Raw genomic sequence first — 16795 nt, 5'->3', positions numbered from 1 at the left:
AAATAGCAAATACATTTGCGCCACTTTGCCAACTCATGGGCATGCTGGTCTAAAAAGAAGGTATGTTAAGGCGCATTGTTGGTGTGTTGCTATTTTGAAGAACTGAAATAGACCATTGACTAAAACCACTGCCTTCATGCCTTCACCTCTGGGCTTTTTTTAGTTTATCCATGACAATTTGTATTTGTATAATGTTATTATTATTAGTAGTAGTAGTATTTATTATATACATATTTATTTATTTATTCTTTTTTTTTTTGGCTTAGTCCCTTTATTAATCTGGGGTCGCCACAACAGAATGAACCGCCAACCTATCCAGCTTATGTTTTACACAGCGGATGCCCTTCCAACTGCAACCCATCATTGGGAAAATGCATATTTATGTTTGTTTTAATAAAACTGCCTGCCGGGTTTAGCATAAGAACAGGATGTTTGTTTGGATATAACAAGGCCTGTCACAATATCTATTTTTTGTTGCACGATATATTGCATTAAAATATATTTCGATAAATGATATTATTGTCATTTTAGGACTCCACTGATCATTATATAATGCCAGAATGACAATATAATAGCATCATAATGCAAGTACACTCTTCCAAAGAACACATTATATTTTATTCTTCAAGAATGTTTAATTTAATTATAGTCATTTCAACGATTTAAAAATTAGGCTTTGGCATCAGAATGTGAAAACGCATATCCTAAATAAATAATCGATAAATGTTAACAAAAAAGTGCAATGTAAAAAGTAACAGAGGCTGCTAAATCTGCTACCAGATCTATGTGATCTAAGTTGTCAGACACCCACATGGAAAATATACTTCAATAATTAATAGTAAATACTATAGTGTTTTTTAACCATACTGACACCAAAACCTCCAATAGAGATTGAGAGCCTGCACAATCAGCTAAAATGTTGCTAGAATTGGTTTTTATGTATGGGCGATATATATTGCTTCACCAAAAATGAATGATGTCATGTCCATGTGTTGTGCGTTAGTCGATATATTGATTATTGTGACAGGCCTAGATATTAGTTGTTTGACCACATGTCATTATTTTTTTTTCATTTATTTGTTTGCTGGAAATTAGAACTGAATTTAGAAATTGTTTTGAAACAAATATTTGCGCTTAACAAACTAAATTAAACTTGTAGGCTAATAATGAGTTTCCGCCATTTCCTTACACCACAAAGGTAAGGAGTAAAGTAAAGAGTAAAAGTAAAGAGGCGCAGATGGTCTGTTTAACTGTTTTCTCGCTAAAGCATTCAGTTTTTCTACTTACAAAGTCCGCCATGTAAATAGCAAATGCGCTATGGCGCGATGCAACTGACTCCTAAAGAGGGTGGGAGATGAGACTCTGAGTGAAACACACTCATAACTCATTAAGAGAATAAGCACAACCCTGTTACACCATGCACCAGGGCGCAGAGTGTATTTTTTTGTCATTAAAATAGCAAAAGTGGATTCGAACACACCGTTAGTGCTTTTGTGCTTAGATTGTTAAAATTGACCCTTCGCTAAGCCCCGCCATCCTTAGTTACTGTTGCAACGCCTGTCAAGCTTTCATGCCTGGCACGGCTTTTACAATGTGTATGCGCCAGTGTCAGAAATTGCCCAGGATATAATGTTATTTTTGGCAAACAGGTGAGATATCCGAGAACGCCAGACAAAAAAGGACTGCAGTATGCATTACAGGGGTATATTCACGACATAATAGGCAACCGATTAGAGAATAATTCAATGAAAATTTAAACTAGCTTAGCCTAGTTGCCTCATATGCTAACCATTCAACAGCTTAGTTCATGCATAGCAGGAGAGATGAAATTTAAAATAACCTAATAATAACAAATTAAACCGTGATTTCTCTATTTTTAGCCAAAAAGCGTGATAGACTAGTGTTGTGCAATGAAATATAGCGTTACTAACCGACGAGGAAACACACATGGACGGTGCTTTACATAGTTCATTCATAATAAGAGCAGCCAGAAAGGGGAAATTGATGGACTTATGCCGAATATTTGCATCACTGACCCATAACAATGTACAGTAAGTTACCTATTACAGTCAGTATGTTTGAGTGCTCTTTATAAATTAATGAAAAACAGCTGCTGGTAAAGTATACAGATTCCAAGTGCTCAGTTTGTGATCACATCTCTGTTTTGTTCTGTTGATTTGTAATTTCAAATATTCATAGCTTAAAATAGATGGAAATATGAAGTTCAGTAAAGTTAGCAACAGATTCGCAGATTCGTATTTTCCGAATCAATAACTCATTATGACCTATTCGCTATTAGTATGACTAAGTTACTATGGCGAAGGCTTAAACGGAGCAGTGCTCATAATATCGAGCGGGGAAAAAAGAAAAAGACAGATATGAAACATAACCTGCTTTGTGTTTTTGTAGGAAACTCAGTTTAGATCTGTTTAGAGTAAGAGGTGTGTGATATATTGCTGTCGGTCTATCACTAAATGTGTCAGGAATATCAAAACAAAACCAACTTATCTCCGCTCCTTATCTCTGCCCCTCACACAGCTGGATCCACGCTGCCATTTCTCCTCTTGAGTTTTTGGTTTTGAAGAGGGAAAAAATTCCGCCACCCTGTCCAAACTTTAAGGATACCGGGTGTCAGATTTTCTCAATCCATATTCACAACGCGTTGGCCTGCTTCCCTCGCTCAAAAGCTTGGCAGAGCCCCTGCGCGTAGCTACGGTTGCTAAGCCATGATTGGTGGGTGGCGGTTTTTGGGTGTGGCTTAGCGAAGGGTCAATTGAGCACAAAGAGCTTGCCCTCCAACATTCAACTTGTTGGATACCCTCCGCCACCACAGTTCCACCTGTGTTTTACATTTTATGTTTCCAACTGCAGGGTGTTATATTCTCAGGCAGCATGTTTGCGAATATACTGGCAGTAGCTAGTTATCGTACAAGCTTTTTACTACTTAACACTTTATAAGGGCTAAATTTCTTTATTAAAAAAAACTGAAAAAGATGACTTTGTTTTAGATTTCATCTTATTAGACATATACTCTGATGATCTTTACTTTATAAATATTTACACATATTGCCTGAAACGCATATTAATACCTTCCAAAAAAAAAAAAATGCAGAAAAACAGAGGCAGTTGTGTTATGCATTTTGTTTTGTGATAAATATACATACATTGTGCCTTAACTACATTATTTGTGGTGATTGTTGTGTGTTCAAGATAATATAAATGGTAACACTTTATTTTGATGGTCCATTTGAGTATTAGTAGACTGTCCACTTAATATCTGCCGATTCTGCTGCTAAACAGACATTTAACTGACTATAAGAAACTTTGCAAGTACATGTCAACTTACACTAACCCTAACCCTAATCCCAACCTAACAGTCTATTTATAATCTAATTAGAATTAGTAGGCATGTAGATGCAATGTAACTTTTACATTCAACAAACTGATCAGCAAAATAAAGTGTGACCATATAAATCCAAATTAAAAGAGGCAGTCATTTAAAAAAAAATAATAAAAAAATAATAATAATAAATAAATAAATAAATATATATATATATATATATATATATATATATATATATATATATATATATATATATATATATATATATATATATATATATATATATATATATATATATATATATATATATATTTGTTATTGTTAATATTCTTTAAGTACAACCAGAGTAGCCCAAATAAACAGCTCAGTAAAAAATCCATAAAAAGTATAAAATCCATTGAGGACCATATACTGTATGTACAGGCTTACTAAAATACATGGAGCAAGTGGTCCTGGAAGGTGGTATGTTTGGCCAATTCTGTAATGTCCTTCTTATGGTCGGTCACACTTTATTTGATGGTCTGTTTAATTATACGTTGACTGTTAGGTTGGGGTTAGGGTTAAGGATAATGTAAGTTGTCATGTACTTGCAAAGTTTCTTATTGTCAGTTAAATGTCTGTAGATATTAAGCAAACAGTCTACTAATATCCAAACGGACCATCGAAATAAAGTGTTACTGTATGGTCCTTAAGGGAGCAATTTTTCTTGCTCGAAACAGAGTAGCTGGATTTTACAAACTGTTTTTGTATATGGATGGTTTTGTATGAAGTGGTTTAAATGTTAATAGAAGTAGTTTTTAAGAAGTTGGAAACAGTTATAACTGCAAATAGGTTAACATGTTTCTAGTATAAATTGGCATGTTTCTTGCTAGGCTGTTGCTAGGGTGTTCTGAGTAGTTACTAAGGTGTCGCTAAGTGGTTGCTAGGGTGTACTGAATAGTTGCTAAGGTATTCAGAGTGGTTGCTTGGGTGTTGCTAGGCAGTTGCTAGGTTGTTCTGAGTGGTTGTTAAGGCATTGCTAGGCGATTGCAAGTTGTTGCTATGCAGTTGCTAGGGTGTTTTGAGTAGTTGCTAAGGCGTTGCGAGGGTGTTTTATGTGGTTGCTAGGCAGTTGCTAGGGTATTCTGGGTGTTTGTTAAGGTGTTGCTGGGCGTTTTGCTAGGTCATTGCGAAGGTCTTGCTAGGTAATTGCTAGTGTGTTCTGAGTGGTTGCTAGACGGTTGTTAAGGCATTGCTAGGTGGTTGCTAAGATGTTGCTAGGTGGTTACTAAGGTGTTGCTAGGCGTTTGCAAGGCGGTTGCTAAGGTGTTTTAGGTCATTGCTAAGGTGTTGCTAGGTGGTTGCTAGGGTGTTCTGAGTGGTTGCTAGGCTGTTGCTATGCCATTGCTAGGTGGTTGCTAAGGTGTTGCTAGGTTGTAGCTAAGGCATTGCTAGGTGGCTGCTAAGGCATTGCTAAGTTGTTGCTAAGGCATTGCTATGGTGTTCTGAGTGGTTGCTAAGGCATTGCTAGGTGGTTGCTAAGGTTTTCTAGGTTGTTGGTAAGCTAGGTGTTGCTAGCTTGTTGCTAGGGTGTTCTGAGTGGTTGCTAGTTGGTTGCTAAGACGTTGCTTGGTGGTTGCTAAGGTGTTCTGAGTAGTTGCTAACATAAACTAGCATAGTTCTAGTATGAATTAGCATGTTGCTAGCATGTTTTAGCATAAATTAGCATGTTATTAGCATGGTTCTAGTATGAATTAGCATGTTGCTAGCATGTTTCTAGTATAAACTAGCATGTTGTTAACATGAATTTAGTATGAACTAGCATGTTGCCAGTATGTATATATTATGAATTTGCATGTTTGCTAGTATGATTAGTATGTTAGTATGTTGTTAGTATGCTTCTAGTATGGATTAGTATATTGTTAGTATGTCCAATGTAAAGTCAATGGCAGTTTTTTTTACAATGGAAGTCTATGGGACAGTTGCTAGGGTGTGGCTAGTAAGTTGAAAGGTCATCAGTGATCGGCAGATTGGTAGTCTGAGTTAAATGAGCCCAAACTTAAGTCTGTATGACAGTCTGGTGCAAAGTTATGAGGTCACAACTTTGGTCCAATGTTAAGTCAATATGACTTTTCCGGAATTTTCCGGGTCAGTTTTCGTAAAACCATATGTCAGATCAGTTGGAAAAGATATAGCAACTTAATTCAGTATAGTTTGGAGGTTTGGAGTTAGTTTGGTGGGTGTAGTATGAACGGTCTATGAGGAGATGCATTCTTAAAATAGTCTAAGAAGAAGAAGACGGAAGAATAATATGTTTATGTAGTATAACAGTATGTTGGCTTTCTCATGGTATCAATTCACTTCTTTCTCTAGGAAGTATGCTATGTCAGTAAAAATCCCAGACACCAAGGGCTGTAGAAGATGCAGTGTGGGTGAGGACCACTGTAGGATTTGTACTCATTCTCTGAGCATTTTGTGCACATCTTGATGTTTTTTTCTTTGCTTCAAGTACGAACCCCTACAATGACAGCGTTTTCCTATGTGCCGCTGTGCCCACTGGATTGGTTCTTCTCATGTGGTATGAACCTTTGCAGAAGTTCATGCAGCTTAAGGTGAGAAAAAAGACATAAGGTTAATGATAATGTTTAAAATCACATATGCTTTTACATAACTTGACTGTCTCTTTGTCTATCAGCACATTGCTCTGAGTCTGCCAGAGTCCCTGCCTATCTTTGAACTACTGTGCAGGAAACTAAGGAGCTGCCACAGGTCTGTGTAGGGGTGAGAAGTTATCCCCACCAAAAAGAAATCTCTGGACAGATGCACTTTGACATCATCCATCTGGATGACACACCACAGAGCCTGCCAGGTGTTGAACAATGCTAAGAATTAAACTCAAAATACTTTTTTAAACAATGTTTTGAATTGGATAAATGTACATTTTAATTGTAAAAATATTTCACAATCTTACATTGTGTTTGAATTAAGTAAATAGGGTATATGCAGAAGGACTTTTAATTTTCAGTAACCTGGGTCAAGCGCTTCTGGTGAACTGTATGCCGTTATAAAATTGGCGCAATCTTAAGGTCTGTTTACTTTAAAAATCAATGATCTTCACTGCCTGGTTGATATATACGATATGAAGTGGGTATCAGAATGTACAAGCAGCACTGCATTAAATTTCATTTTCCCATGCCATGCCTTTAAAATATGAACATTTATTTTAACGCAGTATTTTTAATGGAGTTTCTGCACACTCCTGCTGATCCTTATGGCACGTGCGTGTAAAAGGCTTTTCATCTTGTTTTACACTTGAACAACTAAATGAATGCTATTTAAGTCTATTTAACTGATTATATTTTATATACCGTATAGAATAAAAAATCGCATTAAACATTTACCGGATGTTTATTGGTATGGGAGGAAACACTAGCTCTGCATATATTCTTGGTAAGCACAGAAAACTTCTAAAAATACTTATATTATCTAAATTACTATTGTTATCCTAATTATGATGTATCTTGGTGTACTACATCATTTGCAGTGCTACAATGACATACAGTGCATCCAGAAAGTATTCATAGCGCTTCACTTTTTCCACATTTTTTTATGTTACAGCCTTATTCCAAAATGGATTAAGGACATTTATTGGCTCAAAATTCTACACACAATACCCCATAATGACAATGTGAAAAAAAGATTTTTTGAAATTGTTGCAAATTTAATAAAAATAAAAAACCTGAAAAATCACATGTACCTAAGTATTCACAACCTTTGCTGTGATGCTCTAAATTGAGCTCAGGTACATTCTGTTTCCACTGATTAGTCTTGAGATGTTTCAGCAGCTCAATTGGAGTTTACCTGTGGTAAATTCAGTTGATTGGACATGATTTGAAAAGTCATACACCTGTCTATATAAGGTCCCAGGGTTGACACTACATGTCAAAGCACAAACCAAGCATGAAGACAAAGGAAGCATGAAGCCAAAGGAATTGTCTGTAGACCTCTGAGACAGGATTGTCTCGAGGCACAAGGCTGGGGAAGGTTACAAAAAAATTTCTGCTGCTCTGAAAGTTCCAATGAGCACAGTGGCCTCCATCATCCGTAAGTGGAAGATGTTTGGAACCACCAGGACTCTTCCTAGAGCTGGTTGGTCATCTAAGCTGAGTGATCGGGGGAGAAGAACCTTAGTCAGGGAGGTGATCAATAACCCGATGGTCACTCTGTCTGAGCTCCAGTGTTCTTCTGTAGAGAGAGGAGAACCTTTCAGAAGGACAACCATCTGTGCAGCAATCCACCAATCAGGCCTGGATGGTAGAGTGGCCAGACGGAAGCCACTCCCCCCTGGAATTTGCCAAAAGGCATCTGAAGGACTCTTAGACCATAAGAAACAAAATTCTCTGGTCTGAGGAGACTAAAATTTAAATCTTTTGGGTGAATTCCAAGCACTACATTTGGAGAAAAACCATGCACCGCTCATCACCAGGCTACTACCATTTTTCAGCAGCAGGTACTGGAAGACTGGCCAGGATAGAGGGAAAGATGAATGCAGCAATGTACAGAGTCATCCTGACTGATAACTTGTTCAGAGTGCGCCTGACCTCGGACTGTGGTGACAGTTGATCTTCCAGCATGACAATGACCCAAAGCACACTGCCAAAATATCAATGCCCAAACCTTAGTCCTATTGAGCATCTCTGGAGAGATCTGAAAACGGCTGTGCACCGTCGCTTCCCATCCAACCTTATAGAGCTTGAGAGGTACTGCAAAGAGGAATGGGCCAAAATTCCCAAAGACAGGTGTGCCAAGCTTGTGGCATCATATTCAAAAACACTTGAGGCTGTAATTGCTGCTTAAGGTGCATCAACAAAGTATTGAGCAAAGTATTGCCTCTATGGTTGTGCCGGCCCTGCTTATGTACATGTGATTTTTCAGGTTTTTTATTTTTATAAATTGTGTGTAGAATTGGGTATTCTGTGTAGAATTTTGAGGAAATAATTTAATTTAATCCATTTGGAATAAGGCTGTAACATAAAAAAATGTGGCAAAAAGTTAAGCGCTATGATACTTTCTGATGCACTGTAGACTGATGAGTTGTGTTTTATCTTACTGAAGTTATGTGACTTTGCAGATGGTGAGAATTTGGAGGTCAAGCAAGTGATTCAGCTTGACAGGGACACAGTTCTTGTCGCACTGGAAAGTAAAAATGCTTAAAGTTTTCACTGAATTATTTTTTGTGTTTGTATGTATCTTTACATTGGTTTAGAAAGTCATATTTTATTCATATAAGTAAATTTTTATTTCATTTTATTGTAGTGTATGAAATACATAGAGTTTCCATGGGTCATGAAATTTCTGGAATGTCATGAAATTTTAAAGGTCTGTTCCAGACATTGAAAGTCAGGGATTCTTTTTTTGATCTTTTTTGACTCTCCAACCATTATTTAGTCACGTATTTAAAGTCTTAGAATGGTGTAAAAGAATAATTATTTAAAGTATTAATTAATGGTATAGTATATTTGAGAGGATTAACCCTTTGTGAGCTGTTCAAATTGACTACCCTTTTGTTATGTTCTGGATGAAAACATCCACTGGATTAAACTAAATATTTTTTCATTCTTTTTTGCATGAATCTGTTAATCAACCTTAGTCCTGATCAAAACTACTCAATTGATTAGAAAATTACTGGATATTAACTCTTTAATTGCCAAGTTCACAAATTATGTCACTAATTTGGTAAAAAACTAAATAAATAAAAAACATACAAAATGATGTATTTTCAATATAAAAAGTAGTTGTAGACTGGATTTTTTTTTCCTTTTATCTCATGTGAATGATTAATATCAACAATAACTGCAACAATAAGATGCACTGTTAGATTTTAATTTTTCTCCCTAATTTACAGTTGGGGGCTGTTTTTGCCCCATTGACTTCCATTATAACCAGATTTGATGGTGCATAAATACACAGTCTTTGTTTTTGTTGCTCCATGTAGTTCTGAGAGATGAGATGCATATTTTGATTTTCTCAGATGCATTAAGGTGTGTAAAGGTCACTCCTCACACTTTCACACACACATACACACATTTTAATTTGCTGTTATACTCCATATAAAATCCAGAAACTAAGCTTTTGTTTTAGTCTAAAGGGTTAATGGTGCCAAGTAATCATCAACAATAAAAATGACAATTTTAACCTCTTCCCAATAGGCAAACAACCAACAATCAAAAATGTTTGATTATATGGTGTCATGGTTTTGCAATCAAACAATGTGGTTATAATAGAAGTCATGTGACAAAAACAGCCACCAACAGTAATTAAAGAGGAAAAAAATGAAAATTAATCAAATAAAAATGTATCAAAGGCAATGTTGTTTCACATTCAAAGAACAGTCCAAAATGCAGGCCATAATTAATTTTTATATTAAAAATATGTCATTTTGTGTGTTTTTTTCACCAAATCAGTGACATGATTTATGAATTTGGGCAATTAAAGAGTTACAATCCTGTAATTTTATAAGCAATTTAGTAGTTTTGATCAAGACTTATTATTTATCTATTATATGTCAAAAAATGATATGATTACATTTTGTTGGCAGCTGTTATTTGTTTCATATTGCAAGAAGTGCCCTCATGTGGTGTACTTGGGAGCTGCAGACATATACATAGACATTATAAAGGGCTAAAATTAGAAGGGCTGTATTAGTTCATATTTCAGTTCAGTAGAAAGTGTCAACCAAATACTGTTCTCCTCCTTTATTGGGAAAACTGGGCTGCGAATCCAAACCAGATCACAAGCAGAGAACCGAAAGAAAGAGTCTTTAACACTCAATTTATGGTCAGATCGCCATAACAGGAAACTCTTATAACTCGCAATTCTGACTTAACTCGGAACTCTGACTAATAACTCAGAATTTTGACATAATAACTCAGAATTCTTGACTTTATAACTCGCTATTCTGACTTTATAACTCCCAATTCAGACTTATAAACTCAGAATTATGACTTTATAACTCACAATTCTGACTTAACTTGCAATTCTGACTTAACACGCAATTCTGACTTTATAACTCACAATTCAGACTTTATAACTCGCAATTCTAACTTTATAACTCAGAATTCAGACTTATTAACTCACAATCTAACTTATACTTGCGATTCTGACTTAAGACGCAATTCTGACTTTAGAACTCGCTATTCTGACTTAATAACTCAATTCTGACTTTATAACTCAGAATTCGGACTTTATAACTCACAATTCTGACTTTACAACTCAGAATTCAGACTTTGTAACTTGCAATTCTGACTTTATAATTTTTTTTACATTGTATTTATTTTTTAATTATTTTATTCTGTGGCGGGAACCAGCTTCCATAATCAACAGATTTATGCAAAATAAGAATTGCTGATTTGATGTATTTTTACAGCAGTTTAATTCAGTAGATGTTTCATCCCGAACATAACAAAAGGGGTAGTACATTTGCCAGAGTGTATCTTTGAGGTTTTTTTAATTCAAAGCATTTCCTCAAAATATGTGTCAAAATACGATTTGTCACCAAAAATCATTCTGCTAGCTGAAATAGAGTAAAAGTTATGGACCAATTCAGGCTCAAAATCAACCTAGAGTGGATGAAAACATTCCCAATAGGACTAAGGGTTAAGAAGAGCCCTTTGAATTAAAGTCAATTCAATCTAATTTCCAGTCCCATCTTTTTTTCAGACCTAACATGATGTGACATGATAACAACACCCGATTAAAGACATATTATTATTTTGCCCACTCAGTGCTCATTAAAGGTCATGAAAATTTATTTTTAGTCATTAAATATCAGGCAAAAGGTAGGGAATTTGACATTTGACTTAGACTGGGAACCCTGAATACAGATAAGAAAAAATCCTATTAAATGATTTGTTCTTAGAAATATTTATTTATACATATTTATCTTGGTTTTGTATTATTTATTTTTTATTGTACAATTTTTACAGTTTTTATTTATTTATGACTAAACGAATAACATATGAATTATATAATACCACATGATACACACCAGTGGGGCCTTTTTATATCGTTGCGGTGATGTAGATGGCCTTTTCATGTTAAATAACATTTTTCAATGTTAAATTTTTCATAAACCTAACTCAATATTCTTGCAAAGTATTGTCTTGCTTCATCAATTTCCATTTTTTATGGATTGCTATCAGCTCTGTATTTGTTTGTTTTTACAATCCAACAAACCATTCTGTTTCAGACACTGTGAAGGTTGTTAATTTGCAGGCATGCATGAGCCATCAGAAGACCCCTGAACTAGATTTTGAGTTTTCCATTCACAAACTGGGTAAGTCCTGTTTGACTGTAGCCATTATATTTACATCTTTTGTTGCATTTTATGCTAATCTGTTTGTCTTTGCAGTGTGCCTTCAGGACAGTGTTCTTGTCTTCTGGAAGCATGGTCTAAAAGGAAAGAGTTTACAAACTAATGAGGTAAACCTATAATTCAGTTCAAGGTTATTTGGATAGCGCTTTTCAAAATAATTATTGTTTCAAAGCAGCTTTACAAATTTATTGCATTGCAATCAAAATCAGAAATGTTAAGGAGTTGTGTATACAGGGGTTTATAGGTATAACAATAATAGCTTAATTCACTAGAAGATTAAAGAAGGAACTAAAAAAGTAAAGTTTATGGACAAACATTATTATGTCTTAAGAAAGCATCATCTGAAAGTTTGAAGTAGTTTTAAAGTTTAAATAGCTGAAGTAGTTTTTAAGAAGTTATATACATATATGTTAGCATGTGTCTAGTATGGATTGCTAAGGTGTTGCTAGGTGGTTGCTAAGATTGGTAGAATGAATTGGTAAGTCTCAAGTATGTTTCTCGTATGGATCAGTATATTGTTAGTATGAGTTGGTATGTTATTATGTCCAATGTAAAGTCAATGGCAGTTTTTTTTTACAATGGAAGTCTATGGGACAGTTGCTAGCATGCGGTAAGTGGTTGCTAGGAAGTAGCTAGTAAGTTGAGAGGTCATCAGTGATTGGCAGATTGGTAGTCTGAGTTAAATGAGCCCAAACTTAAGTCTGTATGACAGTTTGGCGTAAAGTTATGAGGTCACAAAGTTTGGTCCAATGTTAAGTCAATGGGACTTTTCTGATTTTTCTGGGTCAGTTTTCAGAAAATTGTAAGTCGGATCAGTTGGAAAAGATATAGCAACCTGAGTCAGACCAGTTTGGATGTCTGGAGTAAGTTTGGTGGTTGTAGTATGAACCGTCTAGGAAGAGATGCATATAGAAATTGGCTTCAGAAGAAGAAGAAGAATATTAAGTTATGTAGTATAACAGTTTTGTTGTATACAGATTTCTCAAGTCACCATAATTATGTTTCCTTTTAATTGCAGGTTACACAGGAGATCACAGATAAAAGTAGAGTTTTTCAAGTTTTGGGAACATCTAGGTATGTTTTACTACTCTCGTTTATTGTATCAACATGTTTGACTTTAGAATAAAACCTTATAACAATATCATCTTACCTTTTTTTATAACAATATCATCTTACTACAGGGATATTATTTTGCAAAGTACTCCTACAGATGATCCGTCTGCCATGAGCAACCTATACATACTCACAGGGCATGAAAGCAGCTACTGAGGGGTCTGAGATGCTGAGAAAGTTCAGAGATGGAAACACTACAATAGTCCGTCCTTCTCCACTGAAAGGGTAGTGTCATCCGTTCCAAAAATTTCAGGAACAGAGCAAGACGTAGAGTTATGTACACCAGTTCTACAGATTTTTTGAGGAGTCATGTTCCACAGAGCCTTTGAGGACTAAAGACTGGATTTGGAGCAGATTTGACGGCTCTGGAATTAACCATGAGAGAATATGAGCTGTGTACCTACACTATAGTTTGAAATAACTTATGAAACAAGCTGTTATAGGTGACTGACTGTACTACTGAGATTTTTTTTTAAACGCCAATCAGTCTGTTAGTTTTAGTACATTTTATATTATAATATTGACTTGTTTGGTGCTGTGTTTCAGTCAGTAAACAAGTTGGCAGAATTTTATGAATCATGATCATTTCTGTAAAATTCAAAAGTTGACGAAAAATTAAACAAATATGAACGACAATGGTATATTTATGAATACTTGTTTCCTGTTCAAGTCTTGTGAATATTTACACAGTACAGTCTACTGTGCGAGATATATCCAGCTGCAGACCCACACACGTTTCAGGCAAACCACAGTCTAGCACACACAATCTAGGCAAACGATATATGGTTAATGACAGATCAGTCTTCTTCTATTTTTTACTTGTTTAACGATGACTAATTCCTTAGGGGCATTATCACCAGTTTATCAGTTTATAGGGTTTCCCATTTCAGTCATTATGTCATTATTATATTGTAACAATCATTTTAAAATCTGCGCAGGTTTGGAACTCAAATTATGTAAATAAAATAAAATTAGTTAAACACTTATGACTTTATTCACATATTCACATACAAAGAAAGCATAATAGACCGTCTAATTGTAGGATTAAGTGTAATAAATTAATTCAGGATCTTAATATTGTCATACTTATTTAAAATCGTTTTATAGTAAAATATAAAAAACAAACAATAATGTGTCACATTAAAATGAATTACTATAGTTAATAATTTTTTTTATAGTAATAGAATTTTTTTATTAACAGTGAATTTGTTTGTATTACTATATTTGTTGCAACTATAATTACCACAAATTATCAGTGCTTTGGTTTAAAAACACTATAGAAACAATATAAAAACTTGTTATTCAGAACTGTAACAAGAGACAATTCAATCATAACTTAATGTTAAAATAGCTATCATAACGTGAGGCTCTTTTTGGATTTTCGGAAGCTATAGAATTTAAAAATGTAAAACAGGAAGTACATTGGGACCATTAGTTTTGTTTACACCCCTTAAATGGTCTATACATATTAACTTGCTATTATTTCCTTCAATATAATGAGTCCATTATATTTTAAATAATTCTGTTCAATTTAGATCGTTTATATATTTCTGAAAAAATGTGTTAGCAATGCCAGCATACAAGTATCTGCTGACTCTGTCAGATAATAATGACTGATCATCTATGATGACTGATTGAAAACTATTCCATTCGCCGTCACCATCGCATTATTTGTGAAATAGTATACACTATTATTATTACGCTATTTATGACAATAAAAATAGATTGATGACGATGTCCGAGAAAACGTTAATAACATTAACTACCTTCGTAACCATCTATGGTTTGCCGAGATCGTGTGTGCTGGATTGTGTGTGCCTGAAACGTGTGTGGGTCTGGGGACAAGTGCAGCTGGATATTATTGTGCTTTGCAGCGTTTCCCCAATATTATCTTGCAATGGTCGGTCTAAGTCGCGACACTAGTCGGCGCTCTTTCTTTTATAAGTTATTTCATCTTGCAAGTGTCCTCCATTTTACAGTGGAATGCTAGGAGTTTAATTGCCAATGGTCAACAATGGTTTAAACAATATATTCAGGAGCAAACAATAAAACCAAACATAATATGTGTCAGGGAAGAAGGCAAGAGGATTCAGGTGCAGGTCAAAATATAATTATTTATCTAGCTGACTGGGCAATAACAAAACCTCCAGCCGAGAGGGCTGGAAAACCCACAGAGGGATAAAAAAAAAATCTCCAGGCAAAAATAAAAGAATATAAAAACCAAGGATGGCAGACGGCAGTCTAGTACGCCAATAAATAGTGTTAAAGCAAAAGAAAACTAAATGCACTACCACCTGTCCCAACAGGAGGCGCACGGCAGTCCAAGCCGTCAATAAATAAAGTCAATGCAAAAGAAAGTGAAAGCAAAACTGTTCCAGAGGGAGGCGCAATCCAAACCGTCAGCCAGAAAGGGGTTAATGCCGGTGCGCCGCAGCCAGGACAAGAGAGCAGGTGGAGTGAATGTCGGCTGGAGAGGACAATTGCTGGTGGGCGGTAGAGGGGGACTACAGCAGGAAGTGCGGAGAGGTGAGGAAGCCGCGGCTGATCAGCAGCAGGACGGTCTGACTCAAGCTGCGGTCACACCGGGCTTTGTGTGTGCGAAATTCTGTCGTGCGGCACTGCGAAAAGGGGCGGGATTAAACAAGATGATTAGATATTTAAAAAAGCAAGCGATTGCTCCATGTTTTAAATTTCTGTCCAGAGAGGTCCTGTTTGATCCTCGATTGGTCTCACGCAGTCAAGTGGTGCGATTTCGCAGGTCAGAGTTCACCAAGCTTGAACTTTGCACCACAGCGACATGCGAAACTTGACGCATGACCCTGCGTTTCCGGTCTGACGCATTCGCGTGCGTATGAATGGAAGTCTATGGGAGGAAAAGCCCAGTGTGACTGCAGCTTTAGGAGAAAAAAGGCGGAATCCAAGGCAAACATTAAAGACTGGCACCTAACAGAAACGGGACGAGACAGCACAAGATTTTATAAAACAGGATCGTAAGGTAAGACATGCGAACGATAAGGTACAGGACAGTGAGAATGAGAGGAATAAATAGGAAGACTAATGAAGGTAAACTACAGGCAGGTATGAATGAACTAATGAGTAGAATGACAAGTGGGTGGGGTGAGACAGCGGCACATGGCGAGCTGTCAAAATAACATATTTGTTTGAGAAAACAAAACAAATGAACGTGACGACAACATGCAGGTGACAGACCAAGACAGTACCCCCACCCCTAGGAGCGCCACCTGGCACCTCAGGGGAGGGCTTACCCCGTCGTCGGTGAAAATCAATTCAATTCAGTTCAGTTCGGTTTAATAATCACTACTGAGAGTCCAAATATTGAAGGGCAAATCCAACGATGCGCAGCTCTATAGATCCTGAACCATGCAAGCCAGTGGCGACAGCGGAGAGAAAAAAAAAAAAAACTTCACTAATGGCGGAAGTGAAGAAAAAAAAAAACCTTGAAAGAAACCAGGCTCAGTTGGGCACGATCATTTTAATTTCTCCGCTGGCCAAACGTCTTGTGCAGAGCTGCAGTCTCAGTGGCGGAGGCTGGAAGCTGGCCTCAGCGAAGACTCGTCTGTCTCTGGAGCGTCACAGGAATCAGTCTCATGTTCTCCACTCTTCCATGACCATCACATTAGCTGCTCAGGATACGGCCTGGTCCAGGATATGGAAACCTTGGGATCATCTCGTCGTTGGTCTTGGATCGAATCAGTGACTCTGCATAGTCTGAGGGCCTCGGGAAGAGTATCCCAGGTGGAAATGGAGAATAAAGAGATAATTAGCGTAGCTGCTGTTCATAGTGTATATAAACAAGGTGCAGAAACCTGTGTGGAAGCCCGCTAAGTGGTGCACGGAGTGTATGCTTTACTGAACAGATAGGTCTTTAATCTAGTTTTGAATTGGGAGAGTGTGTCTGAGCCTCGGACGTTATCAGGAAGGCTATTCCAGAGTTTAGGAGCTATAAATGAGAAGGCTCGACCTCC

General features: G+C 36.4%; 1 protein-coding gene across 1 annotated transcript in view; it reads left to right on the top strand.

The window, feature by feature from the left end:
* The window catches only part of LOC130214921 (mitogen-activated protein kinase kinase kinase kinase 2-like), a 43440-nt gene extending 30156 nt beyond the window's left edge, over positions 1-13284 (top strand). Inside the window, 9 exon segments of the mRNA XM_056446797.1 lie at positions 5696-5752; positions 5829-5934; positions 6018-6060; positions 6063-6191; positions 8454-8522; positions 11571-11657; positions 11733-11803; positions 12715-12770; positions 12878-13284. Of these exon segments, the coding sequence (XP_056302772.1) occupies positions 5696-5752; positions 5829-5934; positions 6018-6060; positions 6063-6191; positions 8454-8522; positions 11571-11657; positions 11733-11803; positions 12715-12770; positions 12878-12965 (706 nt within the window). The 3' untranslated portion in view covers positions 12966-13284.
* The last annotated feature ends 3511 nt before the right edge of the window (positions 13285-16795 follow it).

This window comes from Danio aesculapii, chromosome 21 (genome assembly GCF_903798145.1).
Source record: "Danio aesculapii chromosome 21, fDanAes4.1, whole genome shotgun sequence".
Lineage (NCBI taxonomy): Eukaryota > Metazoa > Chordata > Actinopteri > Cypriniformes > Danionidae > Danio > Danio aesculapii.
Note: the sequence above shows the minus strand (reverse complement) of the source record. Positions and strands in the feature narration are given on the sequence as shown.